This window comes from Bombus pyrosoma, linkage group LG8 (assembly GCF_014825855.1).
Source record: "Bombus pyrosoma isolate SC7728 linkage group LG8, ASM1482585v1, whole genome shotgun sequence".
Classification (NCBI taxonomy): Eukaryota; Metazoa; Arthropoda; class Insecta; order Hymenoptera; family Apidae; genus Bombus; species Bombus pyrosoma.
Window position 1 is genome coordinate 9536433 of NC_057777.1, and position 25837 is coordinate 9562269.

At 39.2% G+C, this 25837-nt stretch overlaps 1 protein-coding gene across 3 annotated transcripts in view; it reads right to left on the reverse strand.

Moving 5' to 3' along the window:
- The window catches only part of LOC122570017 (gamma-aminobutyric acid type B receptor subunit 2), an 87428-nt gene that overhangs the window by 52736 nt on the left and 8855 nt on the right, over nt 1-25837 (reverse strand). For 2 of the 3 annotated variants that reach the window (XM_043731815.1, XM_043731813.1), the window contains exons 3-4: nt 22622-22715; nt 9789-11193 (exon numbers count right to left, since the gene is read on the reverse strand). In XM_043731815.1, coding sequence (XP_043587750.1) covers nt 9789-10097 — 309 coding nt within the window. In that variant the 5' untranslated portion in view covers nt 10098-11193; nt 22622-22715. The remainder of the gene's footprint in view (nt 1-9788; nt 11194-22621; nt 22716-25837) is intronic. The other variant, XM_043731814.1, reaches the window with a different exon arrangement.

The following is a 25837-nucleotide window of genomic DNA, read 5'->3' on the forward strand; positions in this document are numbered from 1 at the left end:
ATTTTAAAATTCAATACGATCGAGATTGATAGAACGTTTAGGATGATAAAATCCGCGATATCAGTCAAGGAAAAGTGTCGATGCGTACTCGGATCGAAACTTATCGGATATACCGAGTTTTTTATTAACCGGGAGTGAATCAAGCGCAAAATTTTTGAAACAGATTTTTCAGCGTTTCGAGGCACTTCGAAGATACAGTTATCTATCGTACGTTTTACTTTAGGAAACGTGATTGATACAGTTAACCTTTAATACGACTTCCGTAGCAGCCGTCGATCAGAAATTTGCCAAAGAGACCGATCGACGGTTTAAATTCGCGGGAAGAAATAAACGAAGGAAATTCAGTCGACCGAGATTACCATAGATCGATTTTTCTACAATCGCGTCGACTTTCCATTGCGTTCAGATTAAATGGAGAGAACAAAGAAAAGAAACGAACCTCCTGGTAAACGGGGTTAAAGAAAAATTATTGGAAAAATTGAGGGAAATAAAGTGCGAACGGAAGCTATAAAACATGGAAATGTGTCGAGAAATGTTGAAGTGATAGAATTGGCAACCAATCGTGCGAATTTTTGGTCGAATACAAACGATATATCAACTTTGGACGATGATAGAAAAACCGCTGGCACTAATTAATTAATGGTGATAAATCAATTGACGGGGCAACGAAATTACAACAAATGGTGCATATTTGTTTAGCTGAAAATAGCAAATAATCATTATTGAAGGACCCGATACATATGAGCTACGTGAATTCGTGCGAATAAATACTCGAGTACGTTCGGTCAAAGAATAATTGAATAATCCACAATTAATTGTATTCGAACTGCAATCGCTAATGAGAATCATATTACGACCAAATTTTCATAGATATTCGAGCATAGAGGGGAACAGGATTTCCATCAGAATACTTTATTCTTTGAAAATATGACGTTTTCGATATGCAACATCAAAAGTCCCAATAAAAATCTATCGTCATTATCGTCGATCAGCAGAGAACTCGTAATTTTTGATACACAGTATTTTACAACTCTTTGACCGTGAAAAAATTACCAGACATTGTATGAATAAACATCGCCAGGCCCTTAATCACTCTAATTACCGTACTCACTTTCCCGAGTAGAATCACCCTCTTATGGGTCAGACACATTGTGCAGTTCGTTCATAGCTCCTAGATATAGCAGAATGTAGTAACTAAAATAGTTAAATAACAAACTGCGTTAGCGTATATGGTATTCAGAGTGGCTGCAAGATTTAAAATGAAATTGCGAAAAATATTGCAAAAAGTAGAATTTGGTTTTTACGAAGATCAGGTAATTGAATGCGCAAATTGCAAGATATTTTAATTAATCCAGATAATTCCGCTTTTCGCGACAAGGTACTTATATTGTGAGTCTATTCTTGCAACGTCTGCTGCTAATTCTGCAAGGCCTAATTTAGCCAAGAGGGCGCGGCTCCGAGTTCCTGCACGAGAAAGGGGACTCGCGATCGTTGTCTTGTCCCGTACGCTGTATCTAGAGTGAAAAGAATGACTTCCGCGTTTCCCTCCCGGGACAAGAAAACCCGTTTCGATCGTTCGATCAAACTGCCTTGGCTTTCGGGACCATGTATGACTTTCCTACGAAAACTTATTGTCTGAATGTCTATTCGAGATATCAGCTCCGTCACGAGACGTCTCGATATCGGTTAACTTCGCAGCGGCTGTAAATTGACTTTCGTCCACGTAGAATTCCAAGTTTCCTCGCGTTCGTTCGTTTAATATGATAACGTGTCTTTTTTGCTGATGACAAAGGGATGAAAGACATCAAAGAGAGAGATAATTAAAAATACGAGGTAATTAAAAAACAGATATATTATAAAAGTCAGAACAATTAATTCGTGGATAGATTTAAATTTATGTTCTTGCGGAAATTAAGCAAATAGGAACAGTAAAAGCATTCGTTCTCAAGCTTTTAACGCACGATAAATATGTATGCATATGAAGCTCGTCCGGATTAAGTTTTACACCCAGTTTCAAATGTATTATCGTCATTGTTATTTCCACGTTTTCCATTTCCGGTGAATTAAACAGCTCGCGTATGTATCAACTATTTAATTTTACAACACCGAACGATACAGAATTGCGGCACGAGGACGTCGTTTTTCCTTCGTTGATAAAGCATCGTAATTTATTCTGGCTTTTTCGTCCGAATCGACCTAGCACGACGAGGCCGGTGCACGTGCTCGCCTTTATCACTCAGGGCTACATCGCGGTGTTTTGCACGCACCGTGTCACGTCGCATCGGGTGCAACCAGTTTACGCTTCTTTCGTTCTCACTTAATCCAGTTGCTTCATAAGCTTTCGTCTATGACACGCTAACTAGAATTTTCTTTTGTCCCTGTCGTGTATATACATAACGTTACGTGCTGAAACGTTTCTTTTTCTACTTTGCTTCCTGCTCTTTCCACCTTCTTCGTTACTCTTTAAACATTCATGACCAACCGATGGAAAAATCATTCGCGCCCGACGACAAGGAAAGTCGCGTGAACATTCAATTTGCTCGAGCACGCAACGAGCTCGGATTTCCTTCCGCAAAACGAACTCAACGAATTATTCGCGGAGCGGTTAAAAGTCAGCCAATTTATTCGCGACGCGTAGCCGTGAGCGCGAAAACTTGGCTAAAAAATATCAATGCTCGCGAATTAGCAGCAGCTGCGTTACCGAGCCAGCAACATAGCTGCCTGTTAGTTTTTGCGGCGGAGAGACAATTATATTAGCGAGTTTACCCAGTGGATCGATACTGCACAGTCACTGAGTCAAGGTGAGCTTTCTCCACTCTCCTTCTCTCTCTCTCTCTCTCTCTCTCTCTCTCTATTTCCCCCGTTCGATCACTCCTTTTATCCTTTGCGTTTCTACCCCCTCTGACCGCGTTCGACCTGTCGTTCTTCTTCTTTCTCCCCCATTTTTATTAACCTCTTCTAACGCTCCTATCTCGCTTTTTATTTCGTTAACTGCGAATCACGCTAAGCAACTGATAAGAAAACGAATGAACGAAGGAATCGTCGATCCGTGGAAAGAGCAAACGGAAGTTAAAATGGCGAGTAGAAAATGGGGAATGGTAAATGGCGGGTTCCGGATGGTCACAGAGTTTAATTTATCGGCGAGAATGTTTGTGACTCTCCAATAGCTGGACCGTTATTATTGATCAGTGAAACTGTAGGTCGTGATTATCTGCGGATCGATCACACATAGCGTACCGACCAAATCCCATTTTCTTCCACATCGTGTATCTCCCTAGGCATCGCGTTCGAGGCTCCCAACATTTTCGGATCGCGCATACGCTGCCTTCTCCAGCACGACGACGACAACCACGCCGCCACAGCCACCGCTGCTTTTATCCTTCTCTTCGTGTACCCGATGCGATGTGACACGCTTTCTGGAGCCCCTCCCTAGTGATACGTCTTCCAACTTCCCGACACGACGACCAACTTACTTACACGGGTCTAGCCATTGGTAGTTATGTTGGCGGAAGAGAATCAGCTACGCTTCTGCGTGGCGAAATCGAAGTGTCTATATTGCTTTTGCAAATTGGTTATTTTTGGCGAGATGTGTTTCAGTGGCAGAATTCTGAATAAATAAAATTGCAACGATTTTATCCCTTATAATCGAATTGTTCGGATGTCACGCTGGTCAACCCCATAAATCGAAATATAAAAATACATCGAATACAAAATGACGATTACAAACGATACTTTTGAAAACGAAATCTGTGAAACTCGGATTTCACGGACTGCAGAGACTTTTTGGAAATGTTCATTGCAAATCTTTGGGAAATATGGAGCAACGTTTCGAATAAGCTGATGGTAATGTGGCAACAGTAATTATGATTTACATATCTTTGCGAGATAAATGCAGATTAACTTGGCGACGGATCAACCTAAAATTTATCACGGTACTCGACCGAAAACTTGCTAAACGAGCTTACCGATGAATAAACCAAAGTTTAAGCGTTAAATCCTCCATGCCTACCTCCGGCTGATTAACATTTACCTGGTTGCGAAACTTGGTCGCGTCATTTTTGCTTAGTCGCGCCACGCCGCGTCACTCGAGTTCGTCCTTTTCAGCGATAAAACTGAATTTTTAAACGTCCGCTTTACAGGTTTGCAATGCCTTTTCTTCAAATTCTTCTTCTTTCTGCAAATAGCGTACCACGGATCAAACACACGAAACAATTTCAGCTTTTATTTCGCGTTGATAAATTTCTACCTTTTGAACTTTTTCGATATAATGGAGCGCAAACGTAATAGAATTTGAAATAGCCAAATACGGGAAAGTATTTTTCAATGTGTCACGTGCATTAAAATACTATTACGCTCGGGGTAAATCGATTTCGAAGTTCACGCTGTCACAGTGTTTGCCTTTCTTTTGCTTGAATAAATTGCCTTGCGATATTAAACAAAATTCTGTTCGTTGTTTCGATCTAACCAAAGCACGAAGGGATCGAAAAACTGAAATATTATGCGAGAAAGATTCAATTTTGCCTGGTGGAAGGATGGATTGGAGGAATTGGAAACAATCGTTCACTGTTATTTACGATACACCGCGAACATGCCCAAGCGCCTATTGAACGAGACGCAATTCGTTTACCTATTCTACTTGGAAAGTTCCCTAGTAGAATAATGGCTGAGATTTCGTTTAGTCGTGTCCCTACACGTGATGGAAAGAAGTATGACCGAAAATTCAGAATTGTTACGTGTTTTATAGTATTGGAGAATTTAAACAATAAAATTAATTTAGATTTCTGTTGTCATGAAAAAGTAATAAATTTATATTTATAGGAAATCAATACCATAAATGAAAAATTTATCAAACGGTAAAGGAAATTGTTATCGATATCTGTAACATTAATATAAAATTAATAATAAAATTAGTAGTGATTCAATATAGATAGAACTGGAATTTTTTATATTTATCGAAATTTGGTCGAAGCGATTTTAAGGCAGATCACCGAGATAGACATTTAAACGTATCCCTAAAACAATCGCAATTCGTGCTCGATGATGGAAATGCATTTTTTAGAGCTCGATTGCGTTGTTATTGTAACAACGAAAATTCCACTTGTCACTCAAACGTCGCGTCGTTTCGAGCCATCGATACCACTTTAAAATATTAGATTTAATGTTCTGAAGCGTGTATCGAAATATCGAATGGGATAGGTAATAAATTTGTTCATTGCTCGCAAACGATCCTCCTGGTGCATTACGTATTTATGATTCGAGTCAACGAGTCCGCGTAATTTGCGAAAACTTTGAAAATTGATTGCTTGTCGAAATTTCCTTTCCACCTTTTGAGCAATTTTCAGAGAGATCGGCGAATAGAAAGTAGGATTTTTCTTTCTTATCTTGCATCTTGCGAAAGAGCCGTTGCTCGCCTTTATGCGATTTCATCGTTCTTCTAGTTTCTTATCTACGATCCGACGGGAAACGCGATTTTTTCAAAATCCGCTGATTCACCTCGCGTAATAATTTATCTCGTTCAACGATTCAATCCGCAAACATTCCTTTAGAACGGAGATAGGTAGATGATTTTATTCGAATAATGGATAGCGAATGAACATGACGAACATCGATTTATTCCGATATTCAATCCGGTAAATATATATTCTATTCTTATTTAGATAATGGTATTTACATTTATTAAAATAGTTGGCCTTTATATTTATCAAATTATTGCTAGTAACAATAAACTAGATAAACATTCATCGAATAAAGTCATTGATTTCAGATACGAGAGACCAGTTATTTATAGCTTGCATACCTCTTTTTCTGAACCGTTCCTAGAACGTTAGTAACCCATGTGCATCTAATGTGTATTACCAGATAAGGTAGATGGTGCGTTTCAATAATTTATATCGCGACAGTTCCTGTCAAAGCAACTTCAATTCGAATCACTATTTCTCATAAATGCATAAAAGTCTCGAATATTGCTATAATCAAATTACGAACAACCTTTGAATTTAATCTATTAAATATAAACTAATTACGATAAAACGTTGAGTATGACTAGGGTCATAAACAACGAAGAAAATTAAACAAATTTTCGAAATCGATGACAGTGATTCCACGAATTCATATCTTTTTGGCGGCACGCCGATTAATACGTCAGGACAGGTAATCAAGAGAATTTGGCCGTTATGTGATTACGCGGCTGTCAAACACGTATTACCGGATGTGTGTGCCTGCGTGTGGACAAACGATCGAAATAGTACGAAATATTACGTGTGTCTGATCGTTCTTGGGGCCACGTCGAAGGAATTCAATAAACGCTCATCTCGAATCCAGCTTTCCCCTTCTGTTTTTCTGTCTTTCCATTTACGAGAAGAAAGAATCGATCGTCCGAGAAATCCTTCCGACGTGACGTAGCGTGCTACAATTTTATAAAACTTCAACTCGGAGCTCCCTTTTTCGTAAATCTCCGGAGCGATCGCGATTTCTCTGCTGTCAGCTAGTTAGCCGGAAATCGAGGAACAGGTATGAAGAGAATGAGAAGTAAATGAAACTACGGGCGAAACTATGACGTCAACCATCCGACTTTTTCTTCGTCCAGCGACAAGGAGAAAATCATGGGAAAACGGAATGGGGCGGGTGGAATTTTCGAAACATATCGCTCTCTGTTCTACGCTTTTCACTCGGCGATTTGTAAACTATCGCCAACCAGATTTATTACGTTTCTATGAAATATGGTCACCGGAAAAGATTCATCGCTTCTCTCGGTTGAAAAATCGTTCGTTTCCTCCAATTACTCTAAGTTACTTATTGCTAGCTTATTGCCAGACGATATAACACGATGCAGATACGAATGGAATGTAAATTAAAATCCGGATTTGCTCGTTGCGAACGTTTCCACATGAAAGATATAAATGGACGAGCATCGAACTGCGATAAGCGCAAGTCTTTTTCGAACGGAAACATTTTGAGAGTCATGCAATTAATGAATTATTGTCGTCTCGCCGGGAAACGGTGTCGACAGCCTTAAGCGACACGGTAAACTTTCAACGACGAGCGAACGCTAAGAGCACTAAGTGCTCTCTTTTTATATCGATTAACATCGTTAGTGGTAAGCGTCGGTTATTTTCAACAAAGACGGAAAACGGTGATCGTCGACCGGTACTTTTCACGGCTGACCTGACACGACATTTCGAAAAAACTTTGCCAAACACGATCTATTCCGATCGCTGATTTCCTGCTCTTTGTCGTTCCAAGCATCTTATATTTATTAGCTTCGTAATCGGTTCCCGTTTGTAGTTCCGTCGTGACAAAGAATACCGGAGATTTCGATATTCAGGAGATTACAATTAAAAGGCTTCCCGACGAGAGTCAAGGAAGTTTCGTTAACGTGAAGCCGTTTACACTTGAAAGATTCAGAGAGACACTTGAAACAAACTGTTTCTTATACTCAAACACGCCGGCATCTTATTTGGCACTCAAAGCGACGTGTTTAATGCATTTCTACTTTTTACCGACGATATTTGTTCTCGTGCACGAGACCGGAATTGCAGCTCGTATAAATCCCTTGGCAACAAATTACTAAGCTACCTAGCCAGAAGATTGAAACGTGAACACCCATCAGAGTTATTAATAATGTAAACCTCTTTAGATTCACGGCTATAAGATTCAGATATCTATATTCTCGACATTCAAAATTTAATACAACGGAAGACACAAATTGTTAAATTAGAACATAACTCTTCACAGTTTTATTTTGTAATTATATAGACACAAGTATCCTGGAATGGTAGATATGGAAATATCTAATAGATAGTATTCTTAGATTTTTCGAAACCGTACAACAATAAGAAGTTACGTTCGGACATGAACGAATTAATTTGGCTTAAGAAATATATCTGCTTAAGGAGGCACTTAGGTGAATATAGCCACTGGCGAGGAATCGAATAAAAACGTCTAAAAAGCTTCGTTTTCGCTACTATTTTATGAAGCACAAAATTCTTGGGAACCTACTGACCCATATCCTTAAAAAGGCAAGTGTGACGTTTAACACGTATGAAAATTTTCGATGTATTGGACGAGCACGGCGAGATTTATAAAGTTGATTGGTAAGAGATCAGGACCGGATATCTGCACAGTATCGAGACCGGAACCGACCTCTCGATCGATCGACGTATCAAACGTCCCCTATATATTTCTTTACCCTCAAAAATAACTCACACGTCGACAGGTTTCTCCCGAGCGAATATCGATTGTCGACGAAAGGGCAAATCATATTAAAAATCGTGAAATGTCACTTTTTTCTATCAGTGTATAATAAAGTATTTTTAATAATAATAGTAATAATAAATGTAAAGGAGAACATTCCAACAGTCGTATATTATTTTTCGCCATATAGAGCTGCGCGTGTATTCATTACGCTGTCACCTATCGGTTTGCGCTTTGAAAGTACGAATCGAGTTAGGATAGAGCGACTCGAATGTTCCGAGTGGCATCTGCGATAAATATGAAGCGAAGTTAAAGTGTGTAGCTGTGCATCGTCGGTTTATTAGAAAAGTGACACAACTGGAAGAAGCAAAGTTTTCAGGAAAGCGATTAATAACACGACCATTTACGGATGAGAGGATTCGAGCTATTTTTCTGCGACTTAAGCAACTTGGATTCTGAGAAACAGTTCACTTTTAGAGTCAATTTCTGCAAATATCTCAACATCGATGATATCCCGAATGGCTCGCTCTTCTATTAAACCGCGTCGGAAATATTTCCGATATTTTCGCAATCGAATCCCGTGTGGAATAGGAATGTCAGATATTTGAAAGTTCTTAAAACGCGTATGCGCCATTTCTTTGTTTTATAGCGAATCGATCTCCAAGCCGAGGTGTGCTTAAACGCGAGGATGACGCGATTTGAACGGCAATGTAATTTTAACATCCTCTCTTTCCCTCATTTCATTGTCACATTTCATGGACACATTTCATTGTCAGTATTCGCAACTGAAAATGACGATATTATAGTTTATGAGAACGTTGAGAATACAAGTACAAGGGTAAATTGGCCCCGGTTATTCGAGTTGATATTTTTGCATGCAACACGTAAACCAGTTGCGCCGTGCACGATAACGAATAAATTGATTTTACGGAATATCTATATGCGTAATAGATTTTTCGGTAAAGTTCGGCGCACCGTACGAATCTAATGAATATGCATAGGATAAATAAATTAAACGAGTAAGATTGCGTCCCGAGGTTAATTCGAGCGGCGTGAATCGAACGAGCAGCTTGAAATTATTAATTCGAAACAGCTCGACGAGAATCGAGTGTGACCTGACGATTTTGCTTCGTATAAAAATTCGTGTATCAAGTTGCCGCAAGATTAATATATCCTGTCAACAAATGAACATGTTTCCAACATATCAACATTAGACGTAGAGATTTCCTACTAGTGTGAGATAAAAAATAGATTAGAGAAACATGCAATTCGAAAAGCAATTTTCAACTGTCGTAGTCGCGTATTGTTACGGCGCTTATAGGAAATTTCACGTTTATGCTGGATTCACCCTGGCCAAAACTGTTCGCGAACTGTTCTTGAACAAAACGTATGCAGGACTGTGGCAAAGAAGCCCTTTAATGTACCTTTGATGCGTCTTCCGGACGAACAGTGTTCGCTAACGACTTCACTCGCTGCACGTAAAAGTTCATGCTGCTGGTGAACATAGTTTGCAGATTGTTCGCAAACTGCTCACTAGCAGCAGCATGGACGCAAAATTACACACGTAAACGTAGAATAAATGAAATGATGCTTACCTCTGTGTCGTTCCACCACATGTGCAGTCGGTAGTTTTTAAGGACACGGCGATTCTCGTTGATATGATCAACAGCGAGCTTGACCGAAGGCATGACACCACGACCGATGTGACTCTCGGGCACGTGACTACCGTATGGAAAGAATCCGGCGATGTAAACGTCTCGTTTTTTCGTGCCTATATTTTTCGGCCTCTGCCCGGCACAGCCGAGCATTCCGTCGATCCACAGGACGAAGGCGCAAAGGTAAGCGGCCGTTAAGAGACCAGGCCAGCATCGGCTAGGACTGGTTCGTCTTGGAACCGTAGCCATCCTTCTCTTCTACTTCGCTCGAATACTTTCCGAGTGTCTGTTAGAAAAGCGAGACACGATCTATCGATTACCGATTGACACTTTTAATTGGCTTTATTAGCCGGCTTCCGATTACTCAAGCAGTAATCTTGCCACCGGTTCGTACTATCTCATTGTGCGCGTGTGCATTGAAAGCGATCGCTTTTACCGCTGCTTAAATTTAATGGCGACGAGGCAACTTAATTGACTGTATCAAACGGCCACTCTTTCATTTTATTTTTCTCTCTTTCTTTCACTCTCTCTCTCTCTCTCTCTCTCCCTCTCTCTTTCTCTCCCTGTTATTCCCTCTGGAACGCGCCGTTGCTCTCGTTCTTTGTTAACGTCGCGTCTATTATGGTTGACTTCGGTGTCGATCGTGCTCGCGCGGGCAACGCGTAAACGCGCGATTTCATTCTCGCGATCACCTGATATGCGATCGATGATACTTGTACTCGTTCGACGCGTTTCACTCGCTACTGTTTTTACCGATACTGCCGACTGGACTGGACCGCCGCCGCCGCGGTTACCATTCACCGAGGGATGTTCTTTTAACGTTCAAACGTTCCACATGTTTCCGTTTCTTGGTTAGCTGTTGTTGCTGGAGTTGCCGTTGATGGTGCCGCCATCGCTGCTGGTGCCGCTGTTGCTGCTGCCGTCGCCGTTGCTTACACGCTTCCAGATTACCTTCCATTTTTTTGCCTACGAAATCCTTTCGCGTTACCGAGGCAAAAGAAAGGTGTCTACACGAATCGCCTACAGACAGACTTAATCTCGTAAAACGGACAATCTTCCGAAGGAAGAGATCGCGGGCAAACAGTACGCTTTGCAAATAGCGAAAATTTCCCTCGGTTAGGATATTTTCTTGTACGCAAGAGACACGTATCGTGGAAATTGCACAACAGCATAAAGCTGCCTCGACTCGAAATTTCTCAAAGAGCGTGTAACGAACGTGGCGCTATTTCATTTTTTAATTACTTTTGCGATCTACGAATTTCATGTTTTCGATTGTTTAGTTTTACACCGTCGTCGCACGTTATTTGTTTCCATAATTTGGCCAGCCATCGTATCCGAGTCGAATCTGTAACAAAAATTTATATTTCTCAAATTAGAACGATTCATAAATTCTAATATACGAGCTGCAACGTTGCATTTAGTCGGATAACGAAGATAGATAACCTAAAATTCCTTATTTGCTCACGATTCCAGTAGCGGTTCGATGATTGTTCATTAATAAATGTACAGGGATCGTTAATCACTAATTAAAGGTAGATATTGTGCGAACAAAACATGTCTATCTGGTTGCACGTTTAACGTGTTCTCTGTATTTCTAGATCCACTCGTACTTCGTCTCCTGAGAGAATGCTTCTACTTGTTGGAAGTTGCCATACTAATTCTGATATGAAGCAACTGGTTCTAAGGCGGCAATCGTGCCAAACGGAACAGTAGCAGAGTTAACATTGAGACTGCAAACTAAACAACTTACGGCTGTCATTCAGATATAAATTTGTCGTAGATAGCTGTTTATACAAGTTAAAGAAAGACCATTCTGCCTCTCGTTTGTTGTTTTATACTACATTTCTGTTTTCTGTTGAAAGGTCAGACAAGTATATTTGGAAAAATAGGAAAATGATCTTGTGATTTTCAAAAGTATTCGAATCAGATTTTCTTAATTTCTTTTTTCTATTCGAATAATTTGGAATAATTTGGAATTCGTAACATGCGCGACAGGTACCGTTTGCAATACTGAGATTTTCAAAACAAATTGCAAGATAAAATAGCTAATATCGGTAACAGAAACACCATTAGTAAGAGATTTATTTTAAAAGTAAAAGTTACAAAAGGGAAATCATGCTACCATTCGATAATTTTGGAGTGCTATCGATTTCGCGTTTGACTTCGCGCCAGTCACACGAACAAAAATATTTCCCTCCTTTACAAAGGTTTCATAGAAGTTGTTACCTTAATATTGTGAGTCAAAATTACATAGCGGATTTACTTAATTGCTGCACTCTATGCGGGACGTGTTTTATCTTGCTGTTGTAAAGCAGAGCACGGTTAAATGAACCACGCGCTCCTAACGCCGCGAATTTCTGTTAGGTGGACCAGAGATAAAAAGAAAGTACTGAGAAAGCAAAGTCGACAACGTAAAGAATAATATCAACATTTGTCACGTCACGTTGCACCGTAATTTCTATAGGTTTCCGGACACATTGCGCATCGACGATATTAAAAAATGTATTCTCTAATGAACTTCTTTCATTAAAGCTAAGTGATATTTGGTGCGGTGAACGCCAGCGCCTGGCCAGTTATAGAGTAATACTACTTACCACGATGAGGTAGCAGGATATGCCCTGTTCACTGTCTATCGTTGTTTAACGCAAACTCGTTCAATTTTACTTTTTCTTCCCGAGAAATTTTCCAATTTCCGTGGGAAATAATTACACCGGGAGTATACACGTATACGATGTATTGGTACTGGATTATTTCGAAAGTTTCTAGCAAAAAGAACACTTTCTTTTTGAAAACTTATCTTTCTTAACAACAAATTAAGATAGTTTGTACGAGTCTTTTTAATATCAAAAACGCTACCAACTTTCTGAATCACCTAATTTCTACGTCTAAAAGAAAAGAAATAAAATTTCAGGCGATCGATTAATTGTCTCGCGAGGTTATTAAGGTTAGTGGAGGAAACCTATATATTCTTTGGACTACGTAAGAAGAATTCACGAGCTAAACAGAAAGAAGAATGAGAATGGATGGAAGTTTGATATCAGGTTGCTCGGAGCTCCTACTTGACCGGAACACTCCAGTCGATGAACTTCGGATGATCGTAAAGTTAAGTGTCCGGAACCTCTAAACCTTAAGTACCCAATTACAATAGCAGCAGCTGTCGATAACGTTCTTTTACATCGGACGACATCATCTGTTTCAAGAGACACTTGCTCCGGGATCACGACGTTAAACGCGGCCTTGCTATTATTCTACATATATATGTTACATTAATTGCTTGCACGTAATTATGATGTCGACTGAGCTCAACTTTTCCAACCCTCTTGAGGTCGTGATTTATCGCATATGTACATTGCCATCTATAAGCATTTGGACACTCGATGCGATAACTCGTATTTGCAGTAACTTAGAACTGTCCAGATACCTACGAGCGATAGTGCACATGGGAAATCTTTTTAAATAGAATCCTTTTCGACAGACATATTGCGAAGCTGACAGTCAATCATTATACGATCAGGGCTGGAAAAAGAAGAGAGTAAAGAGGCAAAGAGATGCAAACGAAGGAAAGAGGAAGCAAAGAAAAGCAAAAAAGAAAGAGGAAAAAAGGAATAGGTTTGAGATGAGAAAAGACGAAGCGAAAGTACGGGAAAGAAAATCCTATTTCACCATTATCCAATACCAAATCTGTTTCTCATTTCTCATTTTCCAATTAACCGCTTCCTTCTCGCTCCGTTAACATTCTGCATTCTTCGTTGCTCGGCAACCATATTTTTTTAATAGGTTCTTTAATTATTCGACTGGCTTCTTCGTGGCTTTTTCTCATCTCGTACCATCGTAGCTCGTCTTACAGCCTTATATCCCTCTATTACTTTCTTTAAAAGCTACCCCTTGATTCCTCGGTAGCGTAACACTCGCACTGGTACACTCGAGTCTCTTGTCTTTCTCGCAGAATTGACCGTTCGGGTTCAGTTTAACCTCCATCTTTTCATCGTCTTTCACCGCTCAAGAATTGCTTTCGTCTTTTTTCCTTCTTTTTTTTTGTTTGTTTCCTCTTTCACATTTATGACGCGTGAACGCTCTTTCGGGTTTTGCCATCTTCTGAACATACCGTGAATCGGACTGTCTCAACCAGAGAATTCGCATGAAACGAGGCGAAGTCGCGATTTAAAGAAATACAGGAAGTTGGAGAATAAATAGTTTATCCTTCGTCACCTCGTCGGCGGTCCTTTAATCGATCCAACTTTGCATGTAGCTATAACTTAGTATTATAGTTTAGCTACGAAATTCCTTAATTCCTCGGTGAGTTCTTTCCTCCGAGGATTTCTTATAATTAACTTCTTTAACTTTGCAGATCTTTCTTCGATGAAGCGTGTTACCCGGATGATGAGCGTTACCCGAAATGGATCTTACAGATATTTTTAGGTACTTGGTTTTAATATAAATATTGTAATATCATGGAAGAAAGACCTAAGACATATCGGGCGAACTATAAACAATGTCGCGAGAAGGCCTAAGTGCCGACAGGCCCAACAATGTATCGTCGGTCCTTCAATCGAATAGTTTCGCGGAAAAGGCCTGCGTGACCCTAACCACGAGCGCTTGAGGAACACGTGCGTGGTGGGTCTAAGACAAAAGACAAAAGACAAAGGGATGCTACGGGAGAAAGACGAATTAATAGTCAGTGTTAGTTTAGAAGTCTGAGAGTGTGAATCGAGAAATCAGAGAGTGCGAATTGCGTTGTCGAGAGGGCGTGATCCGCGTGAGAGAGAGCTTTGGAACCGTGGTGACGAGAGTTAGAAATTAATTATGTAGTTGTCTTAATTATAGTACGTTATTGTATTTAGTTCACGTTAAACAACCATCGTTTCCTGTTTAACCAACATCTGTTTATTACATTTATTGTAAATAAACTAATTGTAGTAAAGATCCTACAATATTCAATATGATTTTATTATCTTTTTATGAATAAAGTGTTAAAAAAATGGTGGTATCTGAAGAAGTATAAACGTGAAAAACTTTCTATGAAAAATTAAGAATCGATCGATGTGGTCACTGTGATAATTCTGGTTAAATAAAATCATTATTCAAGCATATAGAACCCCTAAAATTCATTTTCATGATCCATCTTCCTTCCAAATTGATTTCTAGTTCTAAATTTATTGCTATTTCTTTTATCTCGAATCACATTTCACGTTCTACAGCCCTTTGCCGTTTAATTCTACATCCCAGAATTATAACATGCGAATTTCCTTCCTTGGAAGTCTCCTTTCTAGGCGGATAGTCGTTCCCAGTTGGTTCGGAATCTTCATGCTACTTCTTGCTTCCTGATCAATTCATCAGGATTGAACGCTTTCTGAACAAAGTTTCGGGATCGTCGAGAAATTCGTTTGAGAAATTCATCCTGACTGATGCAAAGTTTCTATGAAATTATCATTTTGATCGTCTGATACGTAAAGGCAAATTCTACGAATCAGCACGATGTACCTATAGGTAAGGTAAGGGTTGCGTATTTGTCTGTCGGACGAAATTTCGTCGAGTTTATCGAGAAGCATCTTATAATGTATTGGCGTGCGGAAAATTCGCGTAGAAATTGTCGGTTAAGCCAATAGGCGGCGCGGTTTTACGCGATGCCACTGATTGACGTGAAGGTTTGCTCGTTTGGCACGAAGAGGGATGATCGCTGATCAGAATTCGAGGATGAAAATCGGTAGGCTGTGAAGGGGGCAACGGTCGATTGGCGAGTAGCCGGTCACGACTCCCGATCAATAATCCGGCGTCGGTCGACTGGCTCCAGGAAGACCACCGGTTTATATCTAACGCTTCAAGAATCGGCTTGACGGACCGTATCAGTCTGTCAATTTTAGAAACAACGTTTGTTAGCGTTCAACGCTAGCGAGTTCACCGGGTTAACCAGCTGTAATTTTCTAGGATGTTAGCAGACTCGCTGAGCAATCGACGCGTTAAGTGGCGAACTAACGCGAGCGCTTCTCGATCGTACATTAACTGACTGCGCTAGGTTGGTCATTGTGAAAATTTCTCTGGTTTTTATCGTACCTAATTGTAACGCCTAATTTATTCCTCAATTAATTACCCAGTAATTCCCTAATTTATATCTCCAACTGGTTTCCACTTTGTCTACTACGATTTAGGAGAATATCGAATATTCTTACGAATTTCTGGGAACTTTGCTTCGTGTAACTTAATTCTTTAAAAATCTTACTTCCATAAGAGAGATATTTTATAAGGTGTTATAAACAATAGTAAGTTCCAGAGTAAATTTAAACGATTAATATTTTAACGTCATTATTGGATTTGGATCAATGCGACTTCCGAGAGTGATGCATCAAACAGAAGTTGTAGATTTTATTTTAATTTGAGAACGGTTGTGTTCTTTCAAAACGAACGACTTCTATAAATTTGCGTTTGGACGGACATTTCCGATTTTCTACGTCGATTTTATCACGAAGTATATCGTTCGCCAGCAGCATAGTTTACATAAAACTGAATGTCGATATATGTTTCTTTTACGTTTCCTGTATCTTTCGTTTGCAATAGCGCTGGATACAACGCTATCTCAATATGGTCAATAACAATCTCTGTTAGTTTCCGGTTAAATTTAAATATTGCACTAATATTATTCTTGAAAATAATACTATTAACGAAAGTAGTACTTGACACTTTCCTCTGACAATAACAGGCTTGGAAATAAAGGAATCAAAATTTTATGAAATCCAAAAGCATGATGGTTTCGTAATATCGGTAAGATCCGTTCTTAAAAGCTCGTAGCTTCTAGCGACGCTTCGATTAGTAAACTTTTTCGAATAAGAAGCAAATATTACGTTTTACAGAGCGTGTTCAACGGAGGAAATATAAATCAGGACTAAAATAAATAATATGAATGCAAGGTATAGAAAAGAGCAAAATAGGCGTTGCTATCAGTGCCTGTATCGTAATCGAGTAACCGCTAATTTACCTGTAATCTCGAATATTTATACGGATAGCAGGCAATCCGTTGACCGAACGGGTAATCCAATCTATCGAAAATTTACGAGCGGATAGCCGATAGACTGGAAAATTGGATTACGCATAATACGAATTTTAATGTAACTCCTTTCTGTTGGGATCTCGTGTAAATATTACTAGAACAGTACGATATTTCCTATCTCGTTACCTCGACTTAACAAATAATTTTGCTATGAAATAACACGACATTATCCGTTTATACTCGAGATAAAGAAGAAAAAGGATATTAGGCAAACACGAGAAATTCTCGAATCGCCTGCATGAGTCTCAATGAGCGTAAATTATCGTAGTTAATATCTCGAGTTATAAACAGCAGCAAGGAGTCACGCTAGAGGAAAAGAAAAGAAAAAAGAACAAAGTCGAACCTCGGTACTCTTACTTTCGACGAACGAGGCAAACCTCGAGCGAAAATAACGTAGACGATAATCAACTCGATCGACATCGGAGGTAGTTTCGGGAAAACGAAGCAAGCTAAACCTTGCCGATAGTCTAACAGTCGAGGGTAATAAAGTCTCATACAGTATTCATCGGTGACCATGTCGCGGCAAGGTTGAGCCTTGGCATAGTGACATAATTCTCAACGCTTGTACCGCGCTACTAGCTAGTAACACGCTAGCCAGCGATGACCGTGAGTCTGGACTGGAATAATCGGTGGTTCTGACGCCGTGGTCGTAGTCGTCGTCGTCGTCCTCGGTAGGTACTATCGCGTCGGTGACGTGGGCCTCGGTTGATAGTGAGTACGGTGGCGTGTTCCTTTCGGTTCATCGCTTGATCGATGGACTTTACTTTCGAGCCAAGAAGGTCGTTCGCTTTCACCTTACTGCTCAAACTGCCGCGGAACACGAAGAAACATCGAAAGTGCTAGGCTGCAGTCGAAAGGCTCGCGTGCCGAAAATGCAGTTCCCGTCGCCTTCGACGCCAACGCGACCAAATCGTCCACCTATCTCGACGCACGCTAATGAAAAATTACCGGCAATTAATTCCAACGGTTAATATCGATCGCCTGACAATAACAGAGGCAGCTACGCTGATCGAATTGTTCGATTATCGATGATTCCAAGTAATACCTCTCGCTTATTGTTTAGTAGACGCACGTTCGAATCCGCTACGTGTCTCTATTATCGAGGGAGATACCATTCTAGAAATCCTCCGACCGCTATATCTCTCTTCGGTTCATTCGTTTCTTAAATGTAGCGGAACAAAATGAGTAAAATACAGAGAAAGATTCAAGCTGCTAATCGTAGCGTCGTAAATTATTTTTACCGAATTTATTCGAATATGATCGTGCTTATTATCATTATCATTGAAAAATCTCCGAAATTCTATTAAAATTCTATTAAAATAATCCCATAATCATAGATTGAAAATATATAAATCTTGGTTTTCGTATTTCGACGAACCACTGGAAATTGAGATATCGCCAATCTGATTCAGCCGAGAAAGTAATAGTAGCTACCAGGTATAATTATTCAAATTTTTCTGCCGGTAGCCGGCGATGGTTTACGGTAAACGAACAGTTCGTGTTCTGCACGGTCTTTGGTAATCTCTTAGGTGAAAACGTACGTCGCATCGCGTCGCGTCGGTTTGGCTTGATCGACGGTACGGATGAGCCGTGAGAAACTAGATCAGCCTGCTCTCGGGGGTTAGGGCGTTCTACTTTTCAAGTGCGGCAACGACGATGCAAGAACCGGGGGAAAGCAGTTGTTCTCCGTTAAAAATGCGACCACTCGCTCGCATTGTCTCTGCCCTGCGGAGAAGCTGAATTGCGACATTCAAGCGAAACATCGAAAACATTTAAACGTTTAGCGTTAACGCGATTCAAGCTGCTGGAAAACCGGTTTTCGCTTTTCAGGAAATTCCTGCTCCACCAGTCAGCTTAATTAGCATGCTTACTTAGCTTTTCCTCGCCAATCTTTTCACAGCAAACCTTTCCCCTAAGTTCCCCAACAATCTTTCCTCATTTTCTTCTCGTTCTTCTTTCTTTATCTTAAACGATGGTTTCGCGAGAACCGCAAAGTTACATGTAGTCAGTGATTCGCCGATTTTAACGGCTGAGATGCGAACAGATGTACAGATTTAGTTGCATTAACGCCACACGAACCACGTATCTAGAGAGCATTCTTTAATGGAAAGTTCGTGTTTTCCGTTCGCACGGCTTCCCATTTTTTTTTCTCTCTCCCCTTTTCGTTTTTTCGGGCAAGATATGTGGCGCGTAGTAGAGCAGTCGTAATGGAGTATAGAAAGCACTTTTTAATAGAGAGCTTCCACATTTTTGTTTTTTTTTTTTTCGTTTTATATCTCGCACTTTTGTTTCACGCCCACATGTGTGATTTAGCAACGTCTTTTCCAGTGCTTGTCGTTTATGTTCATCGATTATGAGCGATTATGACGTTGAAAAGAAGATCATAGAAATGATTTAGAGAATTAGAAAACCACATTCAGAGCGTATTACAACGTGCCGTTAAGTGTGACAGAAATTAACGTTCTTTGGCTTATCTCGCATTTTTACGATTCGAATAACTCGAGGACATTATGATGGCACATTACATTCAAAGTTTTATCAAGTATTGCCAAGCCAACTCGACCATTCTCATCTCGCTAGAATAATTCGTAGATACAATCTTCTGATACCAACAACCAACTTTTAGTTTTCATCATCGTTGGAAAACTTTCTTAATCAGTATAGGCAATGCAAACTCGATAGTTGTGCGTTTATAACGCAGAAATTTAATCGTGCCTTCATTTCCAGTAAAACGCATCGATTATTGGATCGATCATCGTACGTTAGACAAGTACGACGGTAGACAAGAATTTTTTATGCTTAGCTCCGTGCGATTTAGGAAAGTTTTTTGTTATTTAATATTTGTGTTTCTCGAACTATAATACGGTGTATAAGTATAACTGTTCAGTAAGCTCGCTAGCTTTCTTTTCAGATTATATCTTCAGGGAACAAGGGAGATTGCCCATTCATTAATATTTTAGTCATTAAGAGGTTAAAGAAGTCTTTCACGAGCTCAGCGTGCTGTGGTGGACTATACTATAGTCCAATATCAAACAATGGCTATTTGATATCTTTATTTATAGACGGTCGACTGCCAATAAATGATTCATTTTTTAATACTCAAACTGAAATCAATTTCGTGATTGAGGAGCGATCGAATCGACGAGAAAGAAGGAAAATGGGAAAAACACTTTCTCGAATTCTGTATACCTCCGAATTCGATTAACGTAATCGAACTAGTTCTGTTTAAACAACGTTGAAGAGCTGTTTACGGATGTACTTTTTCCTTTTACGGTCATGAGTATCATTAAGCTTTGAAGCAACAACGCCAAGCAACACGAAACAAATTATTTAAATGCAATTTCCAATCGAGTACAGTCCGATACGTAACGGGAGATTCGAAACGATCGAATCTTTGAAATCATGAACACACGTCGACATTCCGGACGGAATTAGTTTGCTTCGAAAGCGATTGTTTACCGTTGGTTGACAATAAATTTGAATTTTACCACCGATTTACGGATCAAATATATCCAGGATTGTGATTTTTCACCTCGAGAAATGGAGGTTTGCCTGACGAGTCGATTAACAGGCAAAATTAAAGTAGCTGAAAGCAGTGGCAGTTAGTCGGTAGCCGTTGTTCGCGTGCTAAATTCGAACGTCCTGCTACGTAAATGTTGACAGAGCGTGGTAACGTATTGTGCAGACACACGCGAAAAGTGGATGATCGATAATCAAGTGCACGAATACGTTCTAGACGAATATACATAATGCATATCGTCTGCGACGATATTTACCGAGAAGGTCACGTTTAGCAGAAAACAAAGTGTTTACCGATTCAAGTGGAAAAACAGAAGGCAACTATGATGGAGGGAACTAGTTTTCAGTCACATCTAATTACGATACATTTGTATGCTTTTATTCTAATAACTGAGACTGGCATACACGATCCTTTTTATATTATTAGCGATATAATCTTTCCTTTTACTTTCACATAATAACAAGAATATTTTGATATAAAACGCTGTCTAACGCGAGGTTAGGTTGAGATATAAAATGTAAAATTACTAAGTTTCATCAATTCTGCTGACCTTCCTGAACTTGCCAAAGAAATGGCTTCGTCTCAATCATCTCTTTCATAGAAATAAGTTCTATGGCCTAACCTCCACTATACCGATGATTTGGTCCAAAGCACTGGCCAACTATGAAAGCTTTAGCAACGAGTCTACTAAGACCCAGTCGAGATAACTTCGTCCCTTCCTTCCTCTTCCCTCTCTTTCATTAGAGTGGTGCAAAATGATAACTTTAAATTACACTAAATTACTATGGGGACAACCATTACTATTATATCTGTAATCACTTCTGCTTTTCTGTTCGACCATTTGTTAATTGCATCTAGGTGGAAGCAAACTTTATAGTTTACCTTCAATTTCCCTCTGCGCAATCTATTATAATCGATAACCTATCCCTCTTTGCGAAATTACTCGACTGTAGTTTGATAATTTAACAAGGGAAATTACAGCTGTCTCTATGTTGTTTCAAAATTTGAAACGGCAGATTGAAAAATCCGAAAGGACGAGCTTGTCGGACGAGCATCGAACGTATTGGAAATCCGCAAAAGCATTGAATCTTGCAGCACGGAAGGTTGGCTTATTTGAGTAAGCCACGTGGGAAAAACGAGCTGATCGCGTCCCGTATATCATGGAAGTAATAACATATAACACGATACAAATAATAAAAGACATCGTGTAACTACCAAATGATCCCAATTTAATAGGGTAGAAGAAACCCAATCAAGCACGTCCCATTAAATAGTTGATGCTAATGTCCAAAAATGTTTGTACTCACCATTATAAAAATTAGTCTTCTCAACGTTAGAACTACCAAACGCCAACAAAATGACGGGTTTTGGATTTCTTAATTTACATGTACACTAAAAATATGCAGGTGCCTTTGATAAAAGCAGAAACATAATTATATATTTGTTTGACTACTTGTTTTCCTCGTATTACCTTAATTACGAATAGTTATAAATAGGATATTCAGATACATGTTATAGATTCGTAAATGTTTAGAGAAGCTGAAATTGCGAGTAAAAATCAAACGCACGTAAACGTAGTTCTACAAGATAAAATCCAACAGCTTTTCCGATATGCAAACGATCATATCAGTGATTATTTCAATGAGCATCCCATCACTGTTGAAATTTTTTGATAGCGATATCGCGTAAACAGTACTGGAGGGTCGATCTGAATTTCATTGGACGTGAATTAATTAACTCGTCGAGTGAAACTCCATGGACTTAATTAAATCCGGCTTTCATTTCATTCTAATTTAATTCAAGGATGACATAGAGTAATGTAATGTGTTCGTGCGGACCTCGAAAATATTAGTACACGAGAGCTGCGGCTGTCCAATTTTTAATTTGTTTTGTCAAATTTTACATTTTCTTTCCTATCTCTCTCTCTCTTTCCTTCGGCGGAACAAATTAACTAAAATTTCACGATCGTTAAATCGTTCATTTGTTTCAGTCATTTTTACAAGGGAAGTTAAATACCCCGTGCCAAGTTTTGAAATGCAAATATTTGATGTTGCACTTCTCGCAATTGGCGAACAGACTGTGGAAGAGGAAGCGCCGATAATTCACAATTTATATTTTGCCCGAACATACGCTTGACGTAATTGATGCTTGTACGTATTGAAAGTTCATTTCGTGTTAAAAATTGAGAATAAGATTACTCGATGTACGAACCTATCGAGCAGATGTGCCTCGTGCAGGCTCCATTTCCGTATTTATCGGGCCTTGGCTGTTTCTTCGGCGATCTCGAGTATTCACGCGCATTTGACTGAAAAATATATAAAGAAAATTGTTATGGAAAGTAATCTCGAGATAAGCGGGACAGGAATAATGATAACACCATCGTGCGGTTTCATAAAGAAAACAGCGTAATTTCCAATATAAATGATGTTCCGTAAAGCGTATCGCGAGCAATTAAAATTAATCGATCTAGATGAGAACGCGAATGCTACGCGAAATTTCCTCAAACGAATGGTTTATCGCGACATCTGCTAACGTTTCACAAATCTTCGTACGTAATCTATCATAGCTCGTGTTTCATGTATATGTATAGTATCCAAGGTTTCATAGCTCAGAAATGTGCAGATGGTTCGAAAACCGTTAGCTAGATCGCTCTTTCATTTACTCCGCTAATCCTTTTCACTGGCAAGCAAAACTGTCCTCTACGGGCATTGAGTAAATACCGCTCGCAGCAAACAAAAGATCGGTCGTTTGTCAACAGGAAATTTTATAGAGTAAAAGTAAGTTGATTCGCGGCGATGCCAAGAACATCGAGCAAACATGATGCACATACATACATACGTGTGTATAACAAGCGTAATAAAATGCATTCAATCGTCCTAATGCAACTATCAACTGAACCACGAGAAATTTTATTTAATTTAAAGCGACAAAGTTTATGCGAGTGGTATCCTTTTAAAAATGTTATGTCGTTCCAAAGTTAGCAGAAGTCTTAAAACTTCTATAAGATAATTACAAGAACGGAAGGTCTCTTCGCCCGAGTTATAGTAGCAGCGCTACTTTTACTTGTATCTCTTCTCAACTTTTTTTTGCAATATGGCCGGGCACATGACAGGTCATACATTGTATTCGAGAGCGATGTAGAACGAAAAATAAACTTCAGAGTTATTCGTACAGTAAACTGACAGTTATTCGTAATCTATGTCTACTAAGCTAAACGCGTATTTTTTGCTCATTTTTGGCACCATTTTTTCAAATCGCCGAACGTACAACATTACAGCGTATAATTCGAAAATGCTAATGCGCAGTTGCTATAAATTTATTCATTAGTTAAATCTTAATATCGGTAGTCGTGTGTGAAATGTATCCGTATGAGAGTATTTCTTATTAATCGTGGGTCGTATTATCCATGTTTCAAAAAATATCGTACAAACAAGAATTTTTAAATTTTAGATTTAGAATTTCTAAATTTAGATTAGAAGAAAGTAAGCTCTTGTTTGACGCGATGCTTTATATTTTACTTCTTATTAATATTTTGTCACGCGATGTCAAAATTTACGAGTTCCATTTCGAAAGATGAATAAGTAATTATTATATCATAGTGTTGCAGCATATTATACGAAACAATTTGATGTTAATATGACGCATTAAATGATTCAATGAGATAGATACGTGTGATAAAAGAGATTCTCATCTCGTTAGATTTATGTTTGCGTAAGCATGAATAAAATTGTACCTTCGTATATTTTTCCTCCTTAATTATTCCATAATTATTCCCCCCTGTATTCCTCGCATATATTATAACAATGGCACGGTTAATTTCTACCAATCGATCCATACGTGCGCTAAATTTAATTATCGACGAAGTAAGAGGGAATCGAGCGAGATTTCAGGAAAGTACCGTACTGTCCGAAGGGCTTTACAATCTCAAAGACGGAAGCGGAGATTCGATTATCCAGGGTTTGCTGGAACTATGACGAACGACTAGAGGCTGAGACGAGGAAACGTATAATCGAGTTCTGGGTTAAAAGCAGATTTATATATAGACGTCGGTGGATTTAAGCCTCGATATAATATTGTCAAATAGGAGCTCGAACAAGGGAACAATGAAAGTTAAGCTCTACACGAAATCCTACTCCTCTGCAACTAGAAAAATGGCAGAGATCGAAACGAGCATAGAAGAAAATCCTGTTTTCGAGTCAACTCGTAGTACTTGTCCCTATAAACATCTCGTGTGTGGGCCGAGTTGGCTCCATAGAAATCGTGCAAAGAAGCTTCGCCTCTTTCATCACTCGTCCAACCAGGAGAGCCGCGCGTTGTCGAAAACTGGCACGTACCTACCGGCCTAATATTTCAGCCGAAAGTTTTTTTCCAAAGCACATCGAAAATATCGTACCGTGTATTTCGCCAATGAAAAGATACTCGCGTTTATTTGCGGTCGCAATGCGGTGTACTTTTCGCGTAATTTTATCCTATGCATAAATCATGGTAAAAATCGTGATAATTGATCGATAGATCGGCCTTTCTCTTAGTTACGTATCAATATTTATTAAAAGTAATGTGTGACTGGTTTCGTGGATAATGTTTCGATTTAATTTTATTTTTTCCCTTCTTCCCTTTATACGTTGTGATTAAAATAAATTGCATGACTGCGAATTTTCATCATGCATTTATGGGAAGTTGAAGGGTGCAAAGGTGCATATGACGCACATAATATTCGAAATATCCAAGACCATATCTGTTATATAATTTCTATTATAATAATACTTATTGTTGGTAAGAGAGACAAGTACCTGCTTAGATTCCATATTTTCAATTATGCTAATGAAAGTATGAATATAAAATAATTTTGCTTACAAAAAGGATTATCCATTCCGCTGTTTCATTAAATAGCAGAGTTTATGCGACGAACAAAGAAATTTCTCAAATGCAAATATACGTACGTGTGTACAATGGGGTTACCCAGAGGTATACGGTAAGCAACGAAATAATCTAGCGGCAGCTACGTGATATGGATTTTGTGCGGACAATTCATTAAACCGATCATTGAGGAACGAAGAAATTCCAGAGAGACGTCAAACGCAGCTGGGGCTGATAGGGATTTCAGCATATATGCGGTCACTGGTCAGCGAGCAGTTTGTATTTTCCAGTTTCGGTCTAGCTACAACAATAGGCACTCAAATTCAATTGCTATGTTTTATGAATCTGAATGTTCATACAGACCGGAAGGGTCGGACGAAACTCGAAGCACTCGCAAATAGTTCAAACAGTTCTTCGTTTTGTGTATTACGATTTCAAATGGCTTAATAAATTCTTGTTTCCATCGACCAACGGTAATATGATTCTTGTTTTTCTTTGCTAATTCCGCGATTCTTTCGAGTACTCTATCAACGAATTTATCGTAAAAATGAAACTCCACAAGCGAGAGAA